The 25,541-nt window shown below is 57.1% G+C and overlaps 1 protein-coding gene across 12 annotated transcripts in view; it reads left to right on the forward strand.

Moving 5' to 3' along the window:
• CFAP46 (cilia and flagella associated protein 46) overlaps positions 1 to 25,531 on the forward strand; it is a 98,484-nt gene extending 72,953 nt beyond the window's left edge. For 4 of the 12 annotated variants that reach the window (XM_081572851.1, XM_081572853.1, XM_081572846.1 and 1 more), the window contains 20 exons: positions 2,876 to 3,064; positions 3,750 to 3,938; positions 4,674 to 4,805; positions 4,893 to 5,072; positions 5,663 to 5,833; positions 10,112 to 10,209; positions 10,619 to 10,695; positions 11,357 to 11,487; positions 11,775 to 11,902; positions 12,644 to 12,723; positions 13,213 to 13,374; positions 20,720 to 20,787; positions 20,899 to 20,959; positions 21,028 to 21,063; positions 21,508 to 21,610; positions 22,265 to 22,377; positions 23,292 to 23,373; positions 23,972 to 24,108; positions 24,208 to 24,288; positions 25,101 to 25,531. In XM_081572851.1, the coding sequence (XP_081428977.1) occupies positions 2,876 to 3,064; positions 3,750 to 3,938; positions 4,674 to 4,805; positions 4,893 to 5,072; positions 5,663 to 5,833; positions 10,112 to 10,209; positions 10,619 to 10,695; positions 11,357 to 11,487; positions 11,775 to 11,902; positions 12,644 to 12,723; positions 13,213 to 13,374; positions 20,720 to 20,787; positions 20,899 to 20,959; positions 21,028 to 21,063; positions 21,508 to 21,610; positions 22,265 to 22,377; positions 23,292 to 23,373; positions 23,972 to 24,108; positions 24,208 to 24,288; positions 25,101 to 25,225 (2,343 nt within the window). In that variant the 3' untranslated portion in view covers positions 25,226 to 25,531. Of the gene's footprint in view, positions 1 to 2,875; positions 3,065 to 3,749; positions 3,939 to 4,673; positions 4,806 to 4,892; positions 5,073 to 5,662; positions 5,834 to 10,111; positions 10,210 to 10,618; positions 10,696 to 11,356; positions 11,488 to 11,774; positions 11,903 to 12,643; positions 12,724 to 13,212; positions 13,375 to 20,719; positions 20,788 to 20,898; positions 20,960 to 21,027; positions 21,161 to 21,507; positions 21,611 to 22,264; positions 22,378 to 23,291; positions 23,374 to 23,971; positions 24,109 to 24,207; positions 24,289 to 25,100 lie in introns of all 12 variants that reach the window. The other 8 variants (XM_081572854.1, XM_081572847.1, XM_081572850.1 and 5 more) reach the window with 6 other exon arrangements.
• Positions 25,532 to 25,541: the final 10 nt, after the last annotated feature.

The raw sequence follows: 25,541 nt of genomic DNA on the forward strand, positions 1-25,541 counted from the left end.
CAGCAAATTTGGAAAACTCAGCAGTGGCCACAGGACTGGAAAAGGTCAGTTTTCATTCCAATCCCAAAGAAAACCAATGCCAAAGAATGCTCACACTACAGCACAATTGCACTCATCTCACACGCTAGTAAACTAATGCCCCAAATTCTCCAAGCCAGGCTTCAACAGTACATGATCCATGAAATTCCAGATGTTCAAGCTGGATTTAGAAAAGGCAGAGGAACCAGAGATCAAATTGCCAACATCCGTTGGATCATTAAAAAAGCAAGAGAGTTCCAGAAAAACATCTATTTCTGTTTTATCGACTATGGCAAAGCCTTTGACCATGTGGATCACAACAAACTGTGGAAAATTCTTCAAGAGATGGGAATACCAGAACACCTGACCTGCCTCTTGAGAAAGTTGTATGCAGGTCAGGAAGCAACAGTTAGAACTGGACATGGAACAACAGACTGGTTCCAAATACGGGAAGGAGTAATGTCAAGGCTGTATATTGTCACCCTGCTTATTTAACTTTTATGCAGAGTACATCATGAGAAACGCTCAGCTGGAGGAAGCACAAGCTGGAATCAAGATTGCCGGGAGAAGTATCAATAACCTGACGTGCAGATGACACCACCCTATGGCAGAAAGTGAAGAAGAACTAAAGAGCCTCTTGATGAAAGTGAAAGAGGAGAGTGAAAAAGTTGGCTTAAAACTCAACATTCAGAAAACTAAGATCATGGCATCTGGTCCCATCACTTCATGGCAAATAGATGGGGAAACAGTGGAAACAGTGACGGACTTTATTTTGGGGGGTTCCAAAATCACTGTAGATGTTGACTGCAGTCATGAAATTAAAAGACGCTCTTTGGAAGAAAAGTTTTGACCAACCTAGACAGCATATTTAAAAGCAGAGACATTACTTTGCCAACAAAGGTCCATCTAGTCAAAGCTATGGTTTTTCCAGTAGTCATGTATGGGTATGAGAGTTGGACTATAAAGAAAGCTGAGTTCCGAAGAATTGATGCTTTTGAACTGTGGTGTTGGAGAAGACTCTTGAGAGTCCCTTGGACTGCAAGGAGATCCAACCAGTCCATCCTAAAGGAAATCAACTCTGAATATTCGTTGGAAGGACTGATGCTGAAGTTGAAACTCCACTACTTTGTCCACATGATACAAAGAGCTGACTCATTGGAAAAGACCCTGATGCTGGGAAAGATCAAAGGTGGGAGGAGAAGGGGACGACAGGATGAGATGGTTGGATGGCATCACTGACTCGATGGACATGAGTTTGAGTAAACTCCAGAAGTTGGTGACAGACAGGTAGGCCTGGCATGCTGCAGTCCATGAGGTCCCAAAGAGTCAGACACAAGTGAGCTACTGAACTGAACTGTAAAGCTATCGGAATGGAGATAGTGTGGTTTTAATGTAAAATTACACATTAGTGGAACATAATAGAGAATCTAAAAATGGACACATGCATACAGAAAGAAAACTGACTTTCAGCAAATGTGCAAAGGGAGTTCAGTGAAGAAGGGCTTACCTTTAAAACAAAGCTGCTGGAGCAACTGGATGTCCAGCCCCCAGAATCACCCTTCCATACTTCACACCACGTGTAAAAACCAGCTCAAGACTGGTCACAGGCCTACATGTAAGAGCTGAAACTGTAACACTTTTAGAGGAAAATGCCCCTGCCGCTTAAAGTTTAGCAAAGCTTTCTTACCCATGACACCAAAATCATAATCCATCAAAGAAAAAATTTATAAAGTGGACTCTGCTCTTCAAAAGACACCATTAAGAGAAGGAAAAGACAGGTTGCAGATTGGAAAAAAAATTTACAAATCATTTATCTGACAAAGGTCTTCTATCTAGAATATATTAATGTAAAGAACTTTCAAAATAGACATAAACAACCCAATAAAAACTGGCCAAGCATCTGAACAGACATTTCGTCAAAGAAAATACGTGGATGGTAAATAATGACAAGAGAAGACGGCAAGTTTATTAGTGAGTCAGGGAAAAACCACCAGACAACTGTTAGCAGGGCTGCACCTTGAAGGACCAGCTACAGCAAACGTCATCAGGGCGTGAGAGACTGGGTCATCGCCCCCGCGCTGCCGGAGGGGCCCGCGGGAGCGGCCGCCCGGGACGGTTCGCGGCCCGGGAAGCGTGGAGGCACGGGCCCCCGTGTGGCCCAGCCGCCCGCTCCGGGGCGTGCGCCCCACACAGACGCGCGCGGACGCGCACAGCGCCGCCGGCCGCAGCCCCAGACTGGGGGCAGATGGGCCCGCGGAGTGCAGCTCACCCGTCTGGAGGGGCTCCGGACACGCGCCCCTGAGCGGGGCCGCAGAGAGTCGGACACGGCTGAGCGCCGGAACAAGTCCGTGGATGGACACAGCCTGCAGAGAGCACGTGCTCTGTCTGCGGTTCCATTCGTACAATCTGAGGAAGAGCAACTGACTGACAGAGAGCCTCGCCTGGGAGGGGGAAGCGGAGGGAGGGTGGGCGCGGCCCGGCGGGCGGGCTGGGCTGCCCCAGGGGAGCGAAGCCGGGGGAGAGGTGGGCGGGGGCCTGGCGGTGGGCGCGGCCCGGCGGGCGGGCTGGGCTGCCCCAGGGGAGCGAAGCCGGGGGAGAGGTGGGCGGGGGCCCGGCGGTGGGCGGGGCCCGGAGGTGGGCGGGGCCTGGCGGGCCGGCTGGCCTGGCGGTGGGCGGGGGCCCGGCGGTGGGCGGGGCCTGGCGGGCCGGCTGGCCTGGCGGTGGGCGGGGGCCCGGCGATGGGCGGGGCCCGGCGGTAGGCGGGGCCTGGCGGGCGGGCTGGCCTGGCGGTGGGTGGGGCCCGGCGGGCGGGCAGGCCTGGCGGTGGCTCCCGCGCCCTGACGGCGGCGCCCCTCAGTTACAGAATGTCAGCAGCCCTCTGATGCGGAGACTGCGGGACTTCAGGCTCAGCCTCGTGGAGGGCTGTCTGGACACGCTGCAGCTCGCCTGGGAGGACGCCCGGCGGCGGCAGCTGGAGCAGAGCTCCACGGACAAGCTGCTGTCCGACTTCCTGCAGAGCCCCAGTGACTACACCGCCGTCGGCCTGGTAACGTCCCCGGACACGCGCTGGGCCCCCCCACCGCGTGCCTGACCAGCCATTGGGAACCCAGGAGGTCGGGGTTCACAAACGTCCCCCGAGATCTCTGAGCATGGGGGTTCCCTGCTCTGGCAGCTCCCAGCAGCCCCCACAGGCCCGTCTGATTGGCTAATGAGATCAGGGTCTCCCTGGGGGAGGTGCCCCTTCCCAAGGGGGGTGCTCTGACGGCTGTGTCGCCACAGGGAGGCGTCCATAAAGGTGAGCTGCCATCTGTTAAAAAGATGAGTCACGTCTGCAGAACGATTCTGAGGAAAACGTGCTCTGTTCTTAGACTGTTTCAGATTTCCTGAAGTGTGGACCCAATTCACTTGACCTAGCTAAACGAACCAAATGAGTCCTAAATGGAACTCAGCACAAACTCATGTCCTTGTCTGTTCAGTTCAGTTCAGTAGCTCAGTCAGGTTCAACTCTTTGTGACCCTGTGGACTGCAGCACACCAGGCCTCCCTGTCCATCACCAACTCCCGTCCTTGTCAGCCTGCCCCAAACTGAGCCTCCTCAGCAGACTCTAGACCCTCCTAGCACCTGAGCCTTGGAGACCCTTGCCACGCTGCAGGGCTGCTGGAGGGTGGGGCCTGGGTGGGCAGCAGCGGGTGGCCCTTGTTGGGTGACTGAGGCGGTTTGTGTCCCTGAAGAAGTGGTTCAGCCTGAAGCACAGCCTGGTGCACACGGTGCTCGCGCAGCTGGGGAGCCTGCAGTCGCTGAGCGCGGACTGCGAGGAGCCTCCCCCGCGGCTCCTGGGCCTGGCCGGGAAGGCGCTGCACCTGCTGGCCGAGAACTGGGACCTCCTGCTCCCCGCCTGCTACTGGGAGGAGAGCCTCTGGGTGCGTTCTGGCTGGCTCCCAGACTGACCACTTAGGCCTGAAAAACAAAAATAGATTTAGAGCTCACTGGATCTTAGTAAGAACTGGGGTAGAAAACAGGCCTTAAGTTGTCCGGGGTCAAGAAGCGTGGGGTGGGCTGTGGAGGGAGGAAAAGGCAGGCCAAAGGCCTGACCCCTGGAGGAAGAATGGGAAGGGGAAGAGGGCCAAGCAGGACAGGCCGTCCGTAGTGGGGCATCCCACCCCCGCCCCAAATGGGGGTGTCCCCGGGCAGGGGCTCCTGGCGCCCCCCCCCAACACCAGCAGCTCTGTGCCTGAGGACCAGGCCCCTGCCCTACCCAGGGATCAGTCCTGCCCACCCTCGCTGCTCCCCTCACTCCCTGCCCTCACCCACCCACACGGTCCAGGGAAGCCCTCCTCCCGACAGCAGCACCAGTGCACCCAGGCCCGCCCTCTTCTCTCCAGTGCCCACCTGCTGCCAAGTTGCCCTAGAGGCCTGGTGCTCAAGGGAGGGGATTTGCGGGGCCTGAAGGGGCGCGGCACAGAAGGCCATCCCACGGGCATGCCAAGGCTCCTCCCTGCGGCACCTGCCAGGTGCCGGCTTCTCCACCGGGCCCCCACCGATCACCTAAGTCAGCGACGGACTGCCTGCGGCCTGCCGCGCCCCTCACCCAGGGGTGCTGCAGAGACGCGCGTCCACGCTGCCCCAGGCACCGACTGGAGGTGTGTCCTCTGTAGGGAGGCGCTGAGCTGAGCAGCCTCAGGGGTCTGGAGATCAACCAGGAGGACCCGGAACGTGAGGGGCCCTACAGTGACCTGATGTCCTCCAGGGCCACCCCCGAGGAGCGGAAGAAGGGCTGGGATCAGAGGGTACGCTGTCCCCCACCCACCCCAAGGCCGCCCAGCCTCAGACCGCCCGGCCTGCAGAGCCCGCCTGAGTCTGAGCTCCCCCCGCAGAGGAGGGTGGTGCTGGCCCAGCAGTACCTGGCCCAGGCGTCCGAGGTGCTGCTGCAGTGCCTGCACGGGGCCCTGGGCAGCAACCTCCTGGACATCGCCGCGGCCGCCAGCCTGGAGATGGTGGAGTGCACGGGCCTCCTGGAGCCCGCGACCGCCTGCCAGTTCCTCGCACTGTCTCAGGTGTGCCCCGCTCCGGGTCTGCAAGGCCTCCCTTGGCCGCTGGGGGGAGGGAGGCCCCCCCCCCCAGGTCCCGGTGCTCCCTTTGCCAGTGGCCCCGCCCACCAGGTTGTGACTGTGCTCCGCTTTAAGGACGGTGCTCGTTGGAGGAGGCACCCCGGGTGCCTGGAGAAGGGGATCCGGCCCCCCACTGCAGTTCCCATGGGTGCACGAGCAGCAGAAGCCCCCAAGCTTGTGTTCCTGGGGCTCAGGGGAGAGCCGAGCACTCTCCTCCCCGCGTCCCGAGCCGGCAGGCCCGCGGGCTCAGCGGTGAAGGCCGCCTCGCCCGGCCTCTTGGCTGTGCCAGCCGCCTGGAGAAGCGCCTGGGTGCCCACCTGCCATGGACAGTGCCCGGGTCCCCCCGGCAGCCTCACGGTCTGTTTCAGAGCTGCTCAGCCTCACGGTCTGTTTCAGAGCTGCTCAGCCTCACGGTCTGTTTCAGAGCTGCTCTGCCTCACGGTCTGTTTCAGAGCTGCTCTGCCTCACGGTCTGTTTCAGAGCTGCTCAGCCTCACGGTCTGTTTCAGAGCTGCTCAGCCTCACGGTCTGTTTCAGAGCTGCTCAGCCTCCGAGAGGATGCGCGATGTCCTGCTTGCAGCCACAGCCAACACCAGCAGCTCACAGCTGGCCGCGCTGCTGCAGCTCCAGGACAGGCTGAGGCTCCAGGAGAGGACGTCCACCAACCTGTATGCCAGCGTGGAGCAGAGACTGGCCGCTATATCCAAGGTAACCGAGCCGAGGCCGCCCTTGAGCCTGCCCCGGCCCACAGCTCTGTAGACGCCCTCGGACCGGGTACAGATCCCGGCCCTACCTCCTGCTTGCTGTGTGGTTCTGGGAGGGCCACTCACCCTCTCTGAGCTGCAGCTTCTCGTGGGCCCGGCAGGGAGAGCAGCTCACCTTCGGCACTGGCGAGACTCCGCGAACTCACCGCACAGACACCCAGGCCCGCGGTGGTCGCGAAGAGGAGGCGGGAAGATGGGGCTCTAGGGGGGTCTATTTCAGTTCATGCCATGTTTGAGGAAATGTTTTATATTCAGCCAAGTCTTAGAATTTAATTTTGGAAGAAATTTGCAGAGCATGGTAGCTAATAGCACCTCCTCTTTTATTTGGACTAGCAAATATGAATTGGAGACTTAAAGAAATTAAACTTAATGAAATCGAATACAGAAAACAGGCCGGAATGCTCTGGTCAAGCCCACTCCTCCTCCGTGGGGCTTCCGTGGCCGCTGGCGTGGGCCGACCTTGTACCCCTCGATCCAGGCGGCCTTTCCTCTTCTGACCGGTAGGGGTGGGATGACGCTCTGTGCCGGGCTGTCCTGTGTGTGCCGGGGGTGTTAGCGGCAGCCCTGGCCTCCAGCGCCTTCCCACGTGACACCCCAAAAACGTCTCCAGGCCAAGAGCCCTGCCGTGACCCAGGGACAGGAATCCTCCCTCCCGCAGGGCGGGGCAAGCCTGGAGGAGGTCTGTAAACCCTGGGAAGACTCATCAGTTGAAAGCCTGGCAGTCTCCAGCTGAGACACGGTACTGGAGGGGACCCCTGTCCCCAGCCCATGAGCACCAGCGGCACAGCTTCAAATGTGTAAACAGAACGGACTCAAACAGGAGCCGCAGACAGACCCTCGGCTCCGTGGGGAGGCTGGACCCATCCTCTCAGTTGCTGGTAGGAAGAGAAGATGAACCAGCAGCAAGCTGCAGAGTGTGCGGGAACGTCCCTGAGGGCAGGAGGGCTGAACGGATTTGGCCTGATGTTCACGGAACATGGAGCCAGGAAGGAGCAGGCTCACCTGCCCTCCAGGAGTGTGCGGAACCTGTACCACCCTGGCCGTCACTGGCTACAGGATGCCTCAGCAAATGCCAAAGCATTGAAATCATTCAGTTTGTTTTCTAACCACAAGGAAATTAAAACAAATCAATAACAAAACGATAACATGTAAAAAACCCCACAATTTCCTTGAAATTAAACAGCATGTCTGTCATCAATTGGTCAAAGAAGAAATGACAATGGAATTTACAAAATATTTTAAATTGACTTAAATAATGACAATACTATATATGAAAACCTAGGAGACTTGTCTAAAACAGGGTTTAGGGGAAAAAATACACCCTTGAGTACAAAAAGAAAGCCTTAAAAAAACAGTGATTTAAACTTTGATTTCAAGAAGCTAGAATAAAAACATCTAAGAAAAAAGGAAAACAAATGAAAGAACAACAGAAACCATGAAATTAAATCACGCCTACGGCAGAGGAAATCAGTAATAGCAAGAATGGGTTCCCAGGGGAAGACTAATAATAGTAAAATTGATAAACACTTAGGAAGACCTGACAACGAAAAGAGGGAAGACAGAAATTTCAGGACAGGTAATACGACATCATGAGATCCTCCAGACATCAAAAAACTTGAGACTGTTTTTATAACCTTACTCTAATAAATCTGACAATTTGAACGAAATGGACAAATTCCTCAAAAAATATAACCTGCCAAAGCTGACAATAGAAAATCTGAATAACTTAATCTCTCTTCAAGAAGTGGAGCCTTACCATTGTCACAAAGAGAGTCCCAGACCCAGTTGGCTTCACCAACAAATTCCCCCAAACACTGAAGGAAGAAATGATCCTTCAGGGACTAGGAGCAAGAGGAACAATCCCTGATTCTCCTCAGAGAGGCCCTGCGAGCCTCCACACTGGAGACCCAACGAGGACCTCACATGTGGGGAAAGTCTTTTATCACCGTGGACACAAAGTATCAGCAAGAAGACCCAGCAACTGTGAAAGGGACAACGCAGGAGGATCAGACGCTGAGCACCATGCAATCTAGTATTTCAACTTGTTCAGTATAGTCCGCCGTATTAATGGGAGGAAAAGGAGAAAATCGTAATGCCATCTTGATAGAGGCAGAAAAACCGGTTGTCAAAATTCAACACCAGCCTGTGATTTCAAAAAAAAAAATCAAGATAGGAGATAATTTTTTTAATTTACTTCTTTTTAATTGAAGGGTAATTGCCTTATGGTATTGTGCTGGTTCCTACCAAGCATCAACACGAATCACCCACGGGTTTACCCACGCCCCCGCCCACCTCCCTCCCCATCCCACCCCTCTAGTTGTTACCTGGCCCGGGTTTGAGTTCCCTGAGTCACACAGCAGTTTCCACTGGCTCTCTGGCTTACATATGGTGATGTATGTTTCCATGTTACTAAGGAGATAATTTCCTTAATTTGATAAAGAATGTCTTTAAAACTCTATAGCAAAGATCATACTATACATTAACTTTCAGAAAAATTCTGAAAACTTTTCTCCTAGAGTTGAAATGACACAAGAAAGCTATCACACTTCTATTCAATAGAACAGTTAGACTAGAAAAAGGAATTAAGGGCAGAAGCATTGAAAAGGAAGAAGTAAAACTGATTATTCACAGTCAACATGATTGTGGGCCTTAAAACTCATCATCTCTGAGACGCAGCATGCAGATGGTGGCAGGTCACGACTGACGGCTGTACCAGTGATTGCATCTCTACACGCCAGTTACAAACAAGCAGCAACAGTGTCTGAACAACACGGTTTTCAGTGACATCAAAACCAACCAAACACCTAAGAAAAATCTAACAAAAGACATATGATCTCTACCCCAACACCACAAACCTCTCTAAGGAAAATTCAAAAAGAGCTGACTAAGCAGAGAGGCAGCCCCGTCTGGGGGAGGAAGACTCTGTGTGAACACGTTTGTGAGGAGGTGCCAGCTTCCGGACAAGACAGCAGGACCTGCCCGAAGCGGCAGGAGAGAAGACCCAGAAGAGAAAGGCCAGGAACAGGCCTGACGCATGTCGGGGGTGACGCCCGGGCGGGGCGGGGAGGGGACGGTGCAGCCCCACCCGGGTGATGGCCCCACCTGAGAAGGTGCCAGCGGAGCCCGCAGAGGAAGCTTTCGGAGATGAGCCTCCTCATCACCAGGAAGGAGGTGCAAACTTGACTCCGCGCTGCACTGCACGGACGTGAAGAACCTCTATCCATCAGAACCACAGCCCGGGAGTCAAAGGCTAACCTCGGAGGAGGTCCAGCACACGCCAGTGACCGGGAGCTGGGATCCTGTGTGGAGAAAGGAGGTGGCCCGCTCTCGGGAAGAGACGGACTGACCCTCCAGGAGAGAAAATTCACAAGGCTGGAGTGTCACAGAAGACACCCTAACAGCCAGGAAACTTTTAAAATGATGCCCAGATTCACTGGTCATCAGAGAAACGCAAAAAGTAAAACCCCACCCAAGTACTACTGGATGTCCACCAGAGGTGCGGACAGCACCCAGGGCCGAAGAGGAGGGGGCCCCGGTGGGGGTAGGGTCAGTCCGAACGTAGCCCCTTGGGAAGTGAGTTCAACCCAGCAACTCTCCCTGCGGGCTGTGGTCCCCAAGGACGGACGTCACAGCAGTCACAGACGGATGAGAGGCTGTGCCTTCCCCAACGGGACACTGCAGGCAAGAAGGGCAACAGGGTCAATTGCCACGGGTGCCAGCCTGGAGGGAGCCGCGGACGCTGGGCGGTGGCCGCTGGAGCTGAGGGAGGTCTGGCCCCTGTGACCCATCCCCCAGCTTGGGGAGCACGGTCTCCCCCCTGCTTGATCCGTCTGCTCTGCTGGAACAGCCAGTCCCCGCGCCCCCTGCAGTGGACCTGAGTGTGGACACTGGTCAGCCGCTGCAAACCTGAAGCTCATTTCATCAGAAAGTGGGGGGAGGACGTGAGCGGCTCCTCTCTGGGGGTGGTCTGCCGGCTGCCTGTGGCTCCTGCTGCAGACCCGCAGGAAGGGGGCCGGGGGGAGGGCTGGCTGAACCGCACCACCTGCGGGCTGGGGGACTCACTGCGGCCGTCCTGGCCTGTGTCTGCTGGGGCGGGGGTGGGGAGCGGGGGCGCGGAGCTGGGTCCCCGCCTTCCCCGCGGTGCCCGCTGCGAGGTCCGCGTGCCTCTGCTGCCCCCTGGCGGCGGCCGCCGGCCCGCACTGACCCCGAGTGTCATCCACAGGCTTGGCAAAACCTCTGGGTCACCGAACAGCACTTTAACCTCTTGAATGACATTCCCCCCACGTTACGGATCGTCTTTCTGCACCACTCCAGGGACAGGTGAGGCCTTCTCTCCTGTTCCCCAGCTGCTCCCCAGGACCCTGCCTCTTGCTCCGGCGGTCCCTGTGGATAGAGCACGGGCCGGGGTGGGCTGCCCGTTGGGATGGGGTGGGTGGACCGTCCCTCTGCTAGGGTGCCCAGGCTGATGGGTATGGTGGCAGGGGGCCGGGCACAGTGCCGCCTCCTGGCAGCACACAGCCCTGGTCTAAAGAGCACGGTTGAAATGCAGCAGAACCCCTGGTCTGCCAGCCTCGGCCACACTGCAGAGTGCTGGGGGGGGCAGGGGGGTGCTGTGTGACTCCATGTCCCTTCTTGTCTGAGGTTCAAGGGAGGGGCTCATGTTGGGGGGCGTGGCACAGAGTCGGCCTCTTCAGGGCTCCTCTGGGACCCCACCCCGTCCTGCCAACAGGACCCGTCTGTACGGCGCCTCCTACGACAAACCCAAGTCCATCCCTGCGGCCAAAGGCAAAATGCTCCAGACCGGGGGTGAGTCTGCCACAGCACCGCCCTCTGTGGGGTGGGGGCGTCCCTGAGGGGCTGGGGCAGACAGAGACCTGAGACTTCCCCACCCACCTCGGGGATCCAGGCATCTTTCCCAGGCAGGGAGAGGGCTCAGGCGGAAACAGCAGAGCTTGGCCCACGTGCCTCCCACTGGGGAGACCCCCCAGCACGTCCCCTGCAGCTCCTTCCTCAGCCTCAGCACTGCATTCCACTTGCCTGTTCATTTACAACCACTGGGCTCTGGGCCCAGTGGAGAGCCGTTTGCTCTGCCCCAGGACCCCCTGGCTACTTCCTGGTGCCCCGAGGGCCTGCCCCGCTCCTGACCGTCAACAGGAGTGACACGGCCAGCCTGTCCCCTGCCGGGGGACCGACCCCCATTCCCTGCTGACCCCTCACAGTGTCTGCAGAGCAGCCTTGGCACATTGCAGATGCCGGGTTTCTGTCCCCCGTCCTTCCCAACCTCTCTGGCCGTCCCCCCTCTAGTGGGGTTCTGGTGCTGACTCCTTCTGGGGAAGGCCCCAAAGCTTTGCCCACAGCTTGCCACCCCCCATCAAGTCTGATCGTGCGCAGCGTTCCGTCTGCAGCGCTCTCGGCCTGAAGGGCGGTCTGCGAGGCCCAGTGTGGGGACGTGCCTCTGTCTCCGCAGGCTCCTGCAAGGTGGCTCGGGTGGCCGTGAGCCCTGCCGACTTCTCCCACCTGCTGGCCAGGGCCCAGGAGTTCCGGGAGCAGGCCCAGGCTGAGGCTTACAGTGAGGACATGGCCCTGAGCGCTGGCCTGGTGAGACCCGAGCCCACGGGCAGGGCGGGGACCACCGCCCAGCACTGCTGGACTGAGGTCAGGCTCCCTGACCAGACCCGGTGCCAGCTCTGCTTTGAGTCCTTGAGCCAAGCCTGGTGCAGACGCCCGTGCCGTGGGCTGGGGTACCCTGGGCTGGGGTGCCCTGGCTCTGAGCCGGGCCTTTCCTGGGGGCTACCTGCAGCATCTGGCCCCTTCCCTCTGACCGCCTGGGGGTTCCAGGGGGTCCCTTTTGACACCTTCTGACCTCAGCGGTTGTCTGGGTTGAGGAGGAGTCGGAAGGCGTGCACCCGATGGGGGAGGACCGCGCTCTGCCGAGGTTCGAGGCGGTGCTGCAGTCCATGGAGCGGTACCTGCAGCCGCTGTTCCCGCTGTTCTGCTGCCCCCCGGAGCCCAGGTACTGCCCAGGGTTGCCTCCCGAGGGGCTCGGGCACCAGGTTCCAGCCGGACTGCTGGAACCCTGTGGGCGGAGGGTCACGGCGTCCCTCTGTCGCCACAGGCGTGCACAGGTCCCAAGCAGTGTGACGCCCAGGGTGAGGGTGGGCGGGCGGAGGCTCCGTGTGAAAGCCAGCTCAGCCTCCGCCCCCGAGCCCCCAGGCAAGCTGAGCAGCTGGCTGTGGGCGTGTGAGGGTCACAGCTGTTTCCTCCCGGGGACTCTGAGGCCGCAGCGCCAGGCTTCTTTCTGTGCGGAATTGGGCCGTGGACTGAACTGGAGAGAGCACAAAAGCTGGAGACAGAAGCTGGGCTCTGCCCACCTGCCGTCGAGGGGGAAGTCTGGCCCCGCCCCAGACCTTTTCCGGGGGACGTCCCTGCCACGCAGACCACCGCTGCCCTCTGGTCTGGGTGTGGTGGGAAGGGAGAGTCTGGCAAAGGGCCCGGCCCCATGGATCTGTGTTTGGGGGGAAGGAAGGTGGAAGGGTCAGCACATGGACTCCCTGATTGGCCAGCAGGTCAGAGCATCCTGATTCCAATGTGTTCACGTCCATGCCCCAGTCTCGGGAGATGGACCCCCAGCAGGGAGCACGGGGAGCCTCGTGCCCTGATGCTGCCCTGGTGACGCGCTGCCCCAAGGACTCACTGCCCCTTCTCAGTGGTGTTCATGGGTTTTTTCAACCTGAATCTGTGCCTTTGCTTTCAGAGCACCGATCCCCGTGGTTGTTGCAGATTCTGGAAAAACCAAGGGCAAAGACAAGGAGAGGAAAGCGTCCCTGTCCCAGGGTGAGCGGGGCCTGGGGCCTGGCCTGCTCTGGGCGGCGCTGATCGGTGCCCTCGTGGGCCACGTGCAACCCCCCGCTGCCAACCCTGCCCCCAGGCCCCCCGGCAGGCCGAGGGCCAGAGACCATGGTGACATCACCGTTACCCTGGGGGGCTGACGGCTGGAGCAGCCGTGGTGTCCCGGGAGCACCAGTACCCTTCCTCTGACAGAGCTGCCCCAGCTGGACAGTCCTCAGGGAGGGGGGCTAGCGCAACTGTCCGTCCCTTGAAGGGGCTCCCTGGTGGGAGGAGCCGAGGCTCCAGCACCTGCCTCAGGAGTGCCCATGGAGCGTGGGCGACCCTTGGCACCACAGAGGACATGCCATCCCCCCACCTGGGCTGTGCCCAGTTCAGCTTCCTCCCTGAGTCTCTCGCGGGGTGGGGGTGGGGGGGTGCGGGGCAGGGGTCTGCTGCCGCCAGGGGGCGGTAGCGGCTGCGGTCCCCCCCTTGCAGTGCAGCCCGAGGTCGCAGACGACGTCATCCTGATCGCGGACAGGCATCTGCTGGAGCTGCCGCTGGAAGGGCTCTCCGCGTTCGACGACGGGCTGGTCTCCTCACTGTCGCGGGAGTTTTCTCTCCAGATGCTGTGCAATCGCCTCCACGGAGAGGAGCCAGGTGAGGGCCCGGCGGACACCTGAGACATGTAGACGGCTTTCGTGATAAGAGAGCGTAACTCTTGCCAAAAGGCAGTTATCAAAGTTGCCACACTTTTCGAGGCCCTGGTGCATTTGGAGGTGTTTAGGGAGCACCTCCCATGCGCCGGCACTCTGACAGCTGCCGGCGAGCTCCAGGCAGGACCCTAACTTCCCTCCCGGCCTCACAAACTTCTGTCTCTAAGGAGAGGGCTGGTGATTACCAGCCAACGATACCGCTGCCCATCGATTAGGTGGCGGGGGCAGCACAGGAGACGACCGGGAGGCCTGGCTTGGCCTGGGGGCAGCTGGGGAGCCAGGCGTGCTCACCCTGTTTCACGAACACGCAGGGCGTGTGAACATCTCCAGGCTTACATGGTGCCATGTATGATTCACTAGGATAAATATCAGGTTACATTAAAAATAAAGAGGTTGGACTTTTATTTTCGCCCAAGATGAGGTGGCAGAGACCAGATATGCCCTTCCGGCTGAAACAACCAAAACCCAGACAAAGATGCGCGAAGCAGCAGTTTTCAGATACTGGCAACCAGGCAGTGGGCCCAGCGATCCCCAAGGGGGAAAACCAAGCAGGTGAGCCCCAGCTTTCTGCCTGGAGAGAGTCTCAGGCTGCAGCAGCTGAGGGGTACCCAGGCAGAGCCCAGCAGTCTCCCCAAGGTGAGCAGAGAGGGGCTGGGGACACATGGCGATCCTGGGAGGAGAGACACGCGGAGGGCCCCCTCCGTCCCCAGCTGCGAGCCGGTCAGTGCAGGTGTGTGCGGGAACGACACACAAAACTAAAGCTCACGGTCCCCGGCATCAGGCACAGGGTCCAAGGGTGCTGCCTCTGCCCGCGGGAGCCGGCTTCAGTCCCACCATCAGGGCTGAAATACGCCTCAAGGCATCAAACGGTCTCCAGGTAACTTAACTGCATCTCACAATAAAGTTTCAGGTGTAAAAAATTTTTTAAAAAATCCAGGACCCAACAAGATAAAATTAGAAATGTCTGACATCCAATCGAAAATGACCTGCCTTGAAAGACCCCTAAAGAAAAGTGAGTCAAAAGCAGAAGGAGAAAAGACATCAGTGATAGAATCAGCTAACAGACCATTAAGCAGGCCCTGGACCCGTGGCCCGCGTGTCAGGAGGTGGTGGGATGTGGAGTGTGGTGAGCGGAGACGAGCAAGACGTGAAGTGGACCCGAAGTGAGCTTCTGCCGAGGAGAGACATGCCCTGGGCTGCATTGGTGCAGCCTGGCACAGCAGGAGGAAAGCCTAGTGAGCTCGAAGAGATTAAAAAAACAACACAAAAAATCTGGGGGAAACAGAACAGAGCAGCAGTGAGCTGCTGGACAAGGGACAGCAACTGAACACACCTGGGAGGAGTGTTCTCGGGGGGATATCTCAGTTCATAATGACCAGTTTTCCCCCAAATTTCATGAAAACTGTAATCTTGCCAACCCAAGAAGTTCACTGAATCCCAAACACAAGAAATAAAGAGAACTACAAAGGGACCATTGTAGTCAGAGTGATTAAAACCAATGGTGGAGTATTTTGCAAGCAGCCAACGGGAAAAGAGCCAAGAAGAGGTGGCAAGAATACAGAGAAGACCTGTACAAAAAAAGAGCTTCACGACGCACATAACCACGATGGTGTGATCACTCACCTGGAGCCAGACATCCTGGAATGTGAAGTCAAGTGGGCCTTAGGAAGCATCACTGCGAACAAAGCTAGAGGAGGTGATGGGATTCCAGTTGAGCTATTTCAAATCCTAAAAGATGATGCTGTGAAAGTGCTGCGCTCAATATACCAGCAAATTGGGAAAACTCAACAGTGGCCATAGGACTGGAAAAAGTCAGTTTTCATTCCAATCCCAAAGAAAGGCAATGCCAATTATGCTCAAACTACTGCACAATTGCACTCATCTCACGTGTTAGCAAAGTAATGCTCAAAATTCTCCAAGCCAGGCTTCAACAGTATGTGAACTGTGAACTTCTAGATGTTCAAGCTGGATTTAGAAAAGTCAGAGGAACCAGAGATCAAATTGCCAACCTTCACTGGATCATTGAAAAAGCAAGAGAGTTCCTTTATTGACTATGCCAAAGCCTTTGACTGTGTGGACCACAACAAACTCTGGAAAATTCTTAAAGAGATGGGAATACCAGAACACCTGACCTGCCTCTTGAGAAACCTGTATGCAGGTCAGAAAGCAACAGTTAGATCTGGACATGGAACACCAGACTGGTTCCAAATAGGGAAAAGGAGTCCGTCAAGGCTGTACATTGTCACCCTGCTTATTGAACTTATATGCAGAGTACATCATGCGAAACGCTGGGCTAGAAGAAACACAAGCTGGAATCAAGATTGCCGGGAGAAATATCAATAACCTCAGATATGCAGATGACACCACCCTTATGGCAGAAAGTGAAGAAGAACTAAAGAGCCTCTTGATGAAAGTGGAAGAGGAGAGTGAAAAAGCTGGCTTAAACTCAACATTCAGAAAACTAAGATCATGGCATCTGGTCCCATCACTTCATGGCAAATAGATGGGGAAACAGTGACAGACTTTATTTTGGGGAGCTCCAAAATCACTGCAGATGGTGATTGCAGCCATGAAATTAAAAGATGCTTACTCCTTGGAAGGAAGGTTATGACCAACCTAGACAGCATATTAAAAAGCAGAGACATTAGTTTGCCAACAAAGGTCCGTCTAGTCAAAGCTATGGTTTTTCCAGTAGTCGTGTATGGATGTGAGAGTTGGACTACAAAGAAAGCTGGGCACCGAAGAACTGATGCTTTTGAACTGTGGTGTTGGAGAAAACTCTTGAAAGTCCTTTGGACTGCAAGGAGATCCAACCAGCCCATCCTAAAGGAAATCACTCCTGAATATTCATTGGAAGGACTGACGCTGAAGCTGAAACTCCAATAATTTGGCCACCTGATGCGAAGAACTGACTACACTGGAAAAGAGCTTGATGCTGGGAAAGATTGAAGGCAGGAGGAGAAGGGGACGACAGAGGATAAGATGGCTAAATGGCATCACTGAGTCGATGGACATGAGTTTGAGTAAACTCTGGGAGTTGGTGATGGCCAGGGAGCCCTTGCGTGCTGTAGTCCATGCGGTTGCAAAGAGTCGGACACAACTAAGCAACTGAACTGAACTGAAGGGGAAAAGACATCTTGTGTATCAAGAAGCAAATACAAGAGGCACAGAAGGCTTCTCAACTGAAACGACACAAGCAGTGAAGGACGTCTTTAAATTATTACAGAAATATCTATCAATGTAGATATTTTCAAAAATAACTTTCAAGAACCATGGTGAAATTCTTTTTGAGAAACAGATGAGCTGAATTCTTCCCAGCAGGCCTGCTTACCCCACAAGAGGGGCTAAGCCTGTTCTCCAGGCAGGGAAAAAAGGGTGGGAGTCCACGTCCACACAGAGGAATAAACACCAGAAGCTGGGAAAGGGTGGGTGGGCATTAAAGCTCTTCTCTTAATTTAAAATGTCTTTAAGAGATGTTGACATTAAACGTTAATAGCAACATGTTGTGGGGTTTACAGCATTATATAAATGTTATATACATGGAGCATGTGGGGCAGCAAAGGCTGTGGGGTGAGGCTCAGGTGCTGACCGGCCAGCGACCAGCGACCACCGCAGCAACTGGACACATAGAGACGTACAGCTAGTACACGATGAAGAAGGCGAAGTGGAATCAAAACAACAGGACTCATCAGAAGAAGCCAGAAAGAAGGGACATGGAGCAAAGCAGAGACACGACAGAGAGAAATGAAACAGCAAGACGGTGTGTTTGCGCCTGAAACACCGACAGCCAGCCTCCGTGCAAGGTCAAAACACCCAGATCAAAACACACCGACAGCCAGCCTCCGTGCAAGGTCAGAACACCCAGGTCAAAAGGTGAAGATCCCCTCCCTGAATGGAAATGCAAGGCCTGGCCCCAAACATGTTTCTTTCAGGAAGTCAGCTTAAATCAGAGGACACTAATGGGCCAGAAATTAAGGACGGAAGAGACCGCGGGTGCCTGGCCCACCCGGAGCAGGAGCAGGAGCAGGAGTGGGGTGGGTGGGCGGGGCCTGGCACAAGCCCTGTCCATTTGCACCTGCTGCTGGGAGTCCCACCCCTTTCACATTTTGTGGGCCATTTGATGTCTTCACTGTGAGAATCTGTTCTAGTTTTTCACCGGCTTTTGCCTTGGGTTTTCCAAGTTTTGTTCGTTAGGTCTGCATACATTTTCTGATCATTTGTCTGAACTGCCGATCTCCCTCTCAAGCTGGTCTCTTCACTTCTGTACCTGGTACTTCTCCATGAACAAAGTATTTGAATACAGTCCAGTGTATCCGTCTTCTCTTAACACCTCGTGCTTATGAGGTCTTTTAAAAAATATATTTTCTTACCTGAAGACCATGAAGATATTCTGTGATGTCCTCTGTGTCTCTTTTTTTCACCTTTCATGTTTTTGTCTACCTTCCATCTGATACTGGGTTTTGTGTACAGGGTGAGGTAAGGTTTAGTTTTCCTTTTTTTGTGTGAGGCCCTAGCTGTCTGCACACCATTACTGGAGGGCCTTCCTGTAGGCCCTGCTGTGTATTGCCAGCGTTGTCTGGAAGATCAGATCATCCTGTGGGCATCCAGCGGTGATACAGGCCAACGTCCCAGAGATGTAAATGTCCTGATCCCCAGGCTCCAAGAGGATGTGACCTGACATGACAAAAGGGCCTTTGCGGGTGTGATTAGTGACGGATCCCGAGATGGGGACATTGTCGTGATTGTCTGGGTGGCCCCGTGCCATCACTGGGGTCCTGAAAACAGGGAGGCGGGGGGGGGGGCACGGAGGGAATGGAATGAGCTCCTGGCGCCTCCAGGGACTGGAAAAGGCAAGGTTGCTTATTGTGCTTGGAGCCTTGAGGAGGACCCGGCCCTGCCCACACCTCGGTTTTAACCCAGTGGGACCCCTTTCGATTTCTGGCCTCTAGAACTGTTGTTTGAAGCCCCTGCATTTGTGGTAATTTGTTACAGCAGCATCAACACTAATGCAAACTCTCACCATAAAGTAGCAAGCCCACTGCATGGATGTGAGTTGTCTTTCCGAAGCCCTGCTGAGTGGGGATAAAAAGATTTCTGCGCAGCCCAGAGTGAGGAGGTCTCAGAGTTGGAGGGGTGCTCTTTGAATGTTAATTATTCATGGCAAACCTTTAAGGATAATCACAAAAGAACACAACCGGTGGATAAATTCCAAACCAATAAAGAGGGGGAATGAGTAAGAGAAACAAGTGAACCAAAACCTCAGTCACGTTACAAGCAGCCAGTGATGGAGACCCACAGACAGAAGAGCGGGGTGAGGTGCCGGGACCCGTATGTTAGATCGTGAGCCAAACAGGTGAGTGGGCCCCGCCTGCCACCAAAGGCAGAGGGAGCCAGAGCAGGCCAGTCAGGTGCCGTCCGAGCGAGAGACTCCCGACCAGAAAGGAGACGCGGCCGCCGGAACGCAGAGGAACAGGCGAGAAGTGCCGGCTGCATGGAAAGGGCCACCTTCTCCCTGCGCAGCGGGGCCTTGGGCCCCTGCAGGGCAGGGCCATCACTCAGGGACCAAAGAGCCCCACACACGGGAAGCACAAGTAGCAGGAACCTGGGGCAAGACTGTGGGGCCCACGCTCGGGGTGGGCGAGTCCAGCCCGCACCTACCACCGCCAGCCAGGTGGGCAGCAAGAGCACAAACAGGATGGAGCAACACAGGTAACAAACTTGGCTTCGTGGACGCGTGGACCTTGTGTCTAGAAATTAGAGAAACAGGCTGAGACCATGTGTGATTGGGTCAGATATCAATTCCCAAAAGATGGATTTTTTCTTTTTAAATCCCCATACTTTTAGAAATTTTAAAACACTGACTTCTAAATAGCTCATGGGACTCAGAAGAAGTGACCATAGAAATGTCAAAAGGCTGGATTACATCAGAATTGGGAAGGATCTTTTACCTTTATGTTAGGAAGAGGGCTGGAGGCTTTAAGCTGAGCATCTAATTCAGGAAGTTAGAGCAAGAACAGCAAAAACAAAAAACAAAAAAAAAGAAAAAACGAAGAAAGCAAAGGAAAGCCTACAAAAAATACCTGAACAGACACCAACAAAATTGGAAACAAAGACAAACATTGGTTGTTTGAGAAAATAAAAAAACCTCATAAATAGACACATTCTTGTGAGAATGATCCAGAAAAAATAAAGGCACAAATATACAATATTAGAAATAAAAGACATACAAACTCTATAAACAGCATCAGAGATTTAAGATAACAGACTATCGTGAACAACTTTGTGGCAATACATTCAAAAATCTAGGCAAATTTTTGACAACATCCTAGGGAAAAAGAACTCGAGACTCAAGAAGGAAAGAAAACCCCAACAGCCTCATAGCCAAGAAAGAAAGATCAACAGATTTACATTCCCGCACAAAAATACTAGTTTTGCCATTTTTTTCTGTTGAATTCTACCAAAATTTCAAGAAACTGTTCTTGTCAGTCTGTACACATCTTCCCGGTAGAAGGGAAAGGCCATCTGCTGCCAGCCAGTGGCGACCGTGACACCTGAACCGCTCACGAATAGGAAATAAAGAAAAAGAGAACATCTCATCACCCGTCTGACCTTAAAACCTACAGATGCCACAGAGGAAGAGAGGAAAGGGAAAATGAACCTGTAAACATCTCAGATGATGCGTGTGTTCACAACAGAAATTCTTAGCAAGCCAAGAGCGGAGTGAATGCCTTTTGATGGGGGAATTGATCCGAATCTAGAGCAAGCTGCCTCCTGCGTGCCCCGTAAAGTCAGGACTCAGCCGAGAGCCCCCACGTCAGCGCTCACATTTGTGCTCAGCTGGAGGCCTCAGCAGAGGTCAGTTGCCTCCACCAGAAGAGGGACGGGCAGGGAGCGGATGGTGTAAACTCTCAGGAGGCAGAGTAGCCAGCAGGCAGTGCCCCGCCTGCGGGGAGTGGGCCAGGCGGCACGCACACTGGCAGGTGCCCAGTGTGGTGTGTGAATGGTCAGCCGTGCAGGCCTGGGAGCCTCCGGCAACTGTTCCTTTCTTGAGGCCTCCTGGCCCAGGCCTTTCCCAGCCCTGGGAGCCTTTACATTTGAGAAATGACTGCCGTTTCAGATTTACCAAAATTAAAATCACCTGTTCTCACTACTTGTTTTTACCCTGAGGTGAGATTCACACGATATAAAATCAGTCATTTTCCAGTGAACGGTTCAGGGGCGTCTAGTGCAGCCAATGCTTGTGCGTCTGTCTGGTTCCATGACCCCGCTTCCTGTTACTGCCTCCACAGAAGGGGCCGTGAAGGAGAGCAGAGGCAAGGACCACAGGAAGAGAGGCACGACCCGGAAGGCCAGGAAGGTAGGTGGGCCAGGCCCACTGAGTCCCAGGGAGCCCGAGGCCCAGCCCCTGGCTGGAGAGGGTCAGCTCTGCGCGGGCCACACCCCAGGGCACTCCTGCCTGTCGTCACAGGGCAGCACGCCCCGGATCATCCCCTCCCACTGCGTCACCGTCGACTCGGACAACTTCAAGTGTATCCTTTGATGCTTCACCCACCCCAGACACGGATCCTGGGGCCTAGTTCTCCTTAACAAGGCCCAGTCGTCGTGGACCCCTACGAGGAGGCCCAAGGCCCAGGTGGGCGCTCCCCGCCACGGGCCGCCCACAGCACTGGGAACTTCAAGGCCTGGGTGCTGGCCTCTGAGCGTCTGGCCCTGCCTCCATGTGGCCCTGGGTCAGCTCTTGTTACACTGCCCGGGGGGAGGGGGACGGTGGCCATGTGCTCCGAGACCCGCCCTCCCGTCTGCAGCCAGGGCAGGTCAGGGACCCCTGAATCAGCAAGGTGCCGCCCCTGGTGTGGACCTGTGGCAGAGGGCCGCCCCCGCGGCTCTGGGACGATTCCTTGGCTCTTTGGCTGAGCTGGTTTTCAGTATCTTCACAGAGGAGGGAAGGAGCGCCACCTCTCCACTGCCCCGGCCTCCTTGCCAGTGAGGGGCCAGGCCCTGGGCGCCCGCCACACCAAGGGCCACCTCGTGGCCGCACCCTCGACGCCCGTTTGTCACCATCCCATTCTGGTTGCAGAAATGCTGACTCCCGTCTCCGTGACCCGGGAAATTTTGGAAAGATTCCGAGACACGTTCACTGCGAAGTGGACGGGGCATCTGGGCAATAAGCAGTTTCCCAGGTTGGCCTCTGGTCTGCGCCCACGGGAGACCCCTTCCCCTCCCGCCTTGACCCCCTTGTTTCCTCAATCCCTCCCTCCCTGCCCGGAGGCGCCTAGAGCCCCCAGCGCCCTGATGCGACCTGGGCCCAGGGGGGTGCGCGCCCACCCGCGTGGCTTCAAGGGCCTCCAGGCGGCGCCTCGCCTAGGGGCGTGTCGGGGGCGGGGCCTGGAGGGCGGAGCCTGGGAGGGCGGGGGGGCCTGGGCGGGGCCAGGGAGGGCGGGGCCCCTGGAGCGCGGAGCCTGGGTGAGTGGGGGGTCTGGGCGGGGCCCGAGAGGGCGGAGCCTGGGGGCGGAGCCTGGGAGAGCGGGGGCTGGGCGAGTCGGGGGCGGGGCCACGGAGGGCGGGGCCACGGGGAGCGGGGGGCTGGGCGGGGCGTGACGGGGGCGGAGCCTGGGAGGGCGGGGCCTGGGAGGGCGGGGCCAGCTGCAGGCCGGGCTCGTCCCAGCCAACGCCCTCGGGAACCTGGTCTCCCGGGCTGCAGGCAGGTCCCTCTGCTGCTTCTCAGAGTGACCGCCCGGGGGAGGGCTGGAGCGACCGCGGCACAGGGTGCTCACGGTGGCGGTCCGAGCCCCGTCCCCTCCCCGCCCCCGCTCTCCCTCTTCTTGCCTTGGCAGCCAGGCCGAGTGGGAGCAGCTTCTGGGCAGCTGCACAGGCTTCTTCTTCTACGGGATGGAGAACTTCCTATCACACATATTAGTGGAAAGGCTGGCCGCCATGAACTTGGAAGGTGAGACCTCGGAGGCCCGCCTCTCTGCTAAACCCATCCGCACAGGGCACAGGTCGAATTCGCACGAGGACAGAGCATGCCCCCTGGGTCTTATCAGGTGTCTCCCGTCCCCTGATGAAGGGATGAGGGCTTTAGGACCGCACAGCAGGGCCTGGGGGTGGGGCTGAGGCCCCTCCTGCCCTCCGTCCCCCTCCTCCATTTCTGAGAGCCCAGGCTCAGGAGTTGGGGCAGGTCACCCTTTAGGACTGGGCATGCAGAGTACAGGAGGGCTGGGCCAGCATTTCTGGAAGGTGCTGGTCACAACCCTCCCCTGCTCTCCGTTGTTCTGCTTGAACTGCGGGCTCTGGTCCCGTTTCCCATTTCCTTCTCACTGTCCACTGGCACCTGCATCACCCCGCCCCACCCGGGTGCCCCCACCCCCACCCCCAGCCAAGCCTGTCCTCACAGCTAGAGGTTTCGACTCCACTGGGGATGGGCCCCTGAGGCCGGCCCACAAGTCAGGTTGCTGCAGGTACGCGGGGGTCGGGCTCCGTCTGCGGGGCTTTCTCACACCCACACCCAAGTGCTCCATCTCCAACATGGGCCCTGCTTCAATGGGCACAGGAGGCCACCGCCTCGTGGGAACAGCTGGGAGCCGAGACCCTCCTGGAGGTCAGGGGAGCTGCAGCAGGCCCCAGGTGGACTTGCCGCCCCTCTCTCCTTGCCTGGCCTGGTCGCCTAAGGAGACTATGAAGGTGTGGAGCCCCTAAGGCAAATGACCAGCTTGCCCGTGTGGCCCAGAAAATGGACCAAAGTCCGAGCCTCGGGCAGAGGGGGCTGCGTTTCCACAGCTGCCTGTGCCCTGGGTGACACCCCGCCCAGAGGGTTCCCCCCGCCCCGGGCACCCTGCCGATGAGCCCCGCCTGTGACCACAGAGTGCCAGATGGTGGTGCTGCTGGACCTGGCTCAGTCCTACGAGAGTGTGCGGCGCCACGCAGAGTCCTCGGAGAGCAGGAGGTGCCCAGGGCCCCCTCTGGCAGCTGACGGGAAACCTGGGGGGCGTGTGAGCGGTGGATGTCCATCTGGGGCATTGGCCCTGCACCCCACGGCAGCCCGGTTGCCGTGACCTGCCCAGAGACTCTGTCCTGGCAAAGTCCCGGGGCAGGGGGTGGGGGGGCAGCTGCCAGCACAGACCACAGGCCTGGCTGGAGCCCCGGGCAGCTGGGCTTAGGACCAGAGACAAGAGGGGGCAGTGGGGAGGACAGCTGGCTCCAGCACCCTGCATCACCTGTCATACACACACCGGGCCTCAGGGACTGCAGGCAGCGGGACTGCAGACCTCCCTCTGTGGGGGGTGCTTCCCCTCACGGCTCCCCCTACGCAGGGAGCCATCCAGAGACATGCCGGTACCCTGAAATGACTTTCCTGCTAAATGGCATTTAATTATGCATGTGGGGAGGCCGGCGGTGGGTGGGCAGGTGGAATCTTGACTTTTCAAGAAGCTTAAGGACGGTGAGTCCACCTACTGGGTCCCATACTTGGTCCTCTGCGGGCTGTGGACGGGGAGGCTCGGGCCAGGCCCCTCCTGCCAGCCCACGATCTCGGTCCCCTGCAGTGAACTCCAGCTGTCCTTGGAGGAGCCAGTCGAGACCGCCATCCTCCTGAGCCTGGTGGGGGTCAGGAGCATTGTGGCGAGCCAGTGGCCTACGGTCCTGCAGGACAACGCGATGCGGGCTCGGGTCCTGTGGGAAAGTGAGTGGTTCCGGCACTGCTATCCATTCCTGCAGCCACGCGGCCTCCTGGGGCCTGCGGTGGGTGGATGGCCCATCTAAAGGGCTGATTCTTCTTTAGATCTGTTGGCGGTTGGCAGACCGATCGGGAGAACAACCCGCCTCCTTCAGAAGGTGGGAGCCAGTGAAACCGTCTACCACGGTAACTGGAAACGGCCTCTCCTCCTCCAGTCCTTCGGGCGCGGGGTTGAGGGACTCTCACTTCTCCTGTTTCCGGGGACCCTCAGCCTCCTACAGCCCACAGCCCATGTGAAATCTGGCATCCAGTGTCTAGGGAGAAACACACAAATGACTGGAACATCTTTATCTTCAAAAGGCTCAGACCCTGAAAGCCCCCGGGGTGCTCTTGTGGGGGAGCCCACCCACTCCTCCAGCGCAAGTGAAACCCTAATGTCCACATGTAGGGACAGCGCCCCACATGGATTCTGGTGTGAAAAACCCGAGTGCGGCGCACGGTAGTAGCTTGAGCAACACGCTGATGGGAGAACCTGCCACAACTGAGGCAGGGTCAGCCTAGCTCATGAGACCTTCAGATACAGAGCGCAGAGGGAGCTTAGACTTAGAATCCCACGGCCCACAGTGCCAGGGCGGGAGGTGCCAAACAATAAATGCTTGTTGAGTGAGCAAGTGTGTGAGTGAGCAAGTGAGTGAGTGAGGGAGCCAAGTGTGTGTGTGCATAAGTGAGTATGTGTGTGAGTGAGCAAGTATGGGAGTATGTGGATGAGCAAGTGTGTGAGCGGGTGTGTGAGTGAGCGTTTAGGAGCAAGTGTGTGAGGGTGTGTGAGTGAGGGAGCAAACGCGTGGGCGAGCGGGTGGGGGTGGCCCACGGCTGCCGCTGCGTCAACACCTGGGCGGTGCTGGAAGGCAGGGCCCGTGGCATGGTCCCCTGTCGGGCTGGCCCCAGGCGTCCATCCCCATGAGCCCGCAGCGTGCGCGCTTGTCTGCTCTCTCCAGACAAGTCCCCGCACGCCTCGAAGGACCGGTTGGCGGCCCTGCGGCCACAGCTGCAGGGCTCCGAGCGGCTCCCCATCACCCTCAACACGGTCCTGTACGGGCTGCCGCACCAGGCCATTGTGTGAGGGGCGCCCGGCCCCCTCCCGGCGGTCTTCAGCCTCCTCCCGAGACCCCTGCCAGGCTGCCCAGCAGAGCCCCCACCCCGTTCTGCACAGGGCAGCGCCTGCCCGTCTCCACCGTGAAGCCAGGGCCCCATGGAGGGAGGAGAGTCTCTGGGGGCGGGTGGGGGTACCTGGGCCCACCCCACGGCTGCCTGGACCCCGGTCCCCTTCCTTCTCCAGGCTCTCCCTGGGGCCCCAGGCCTCCATGTCTTGGATCCTAATGAGGACACAGGTCTGTCCAAGTGCTTTAATAAACAGCTTCGTCACCTCTGAGCTGTGT

Source organism: Giraffa tippelskirchi, chromosome 2 (genome assembly GCF_054371585.1).
Source record: "Giraffa tippelskirchi isolate mGirTip1 chromosome 2, T2T-mGirTip1v1.2.pri, whole genome shotgun sequence".
Classification (NCBI taxonomy): Eukaryota; Metazoa; Chordata; class Mammalia; order Artiodactyla; family Giraffidae; genus Giraffa; species Giraffa tippelskirchi.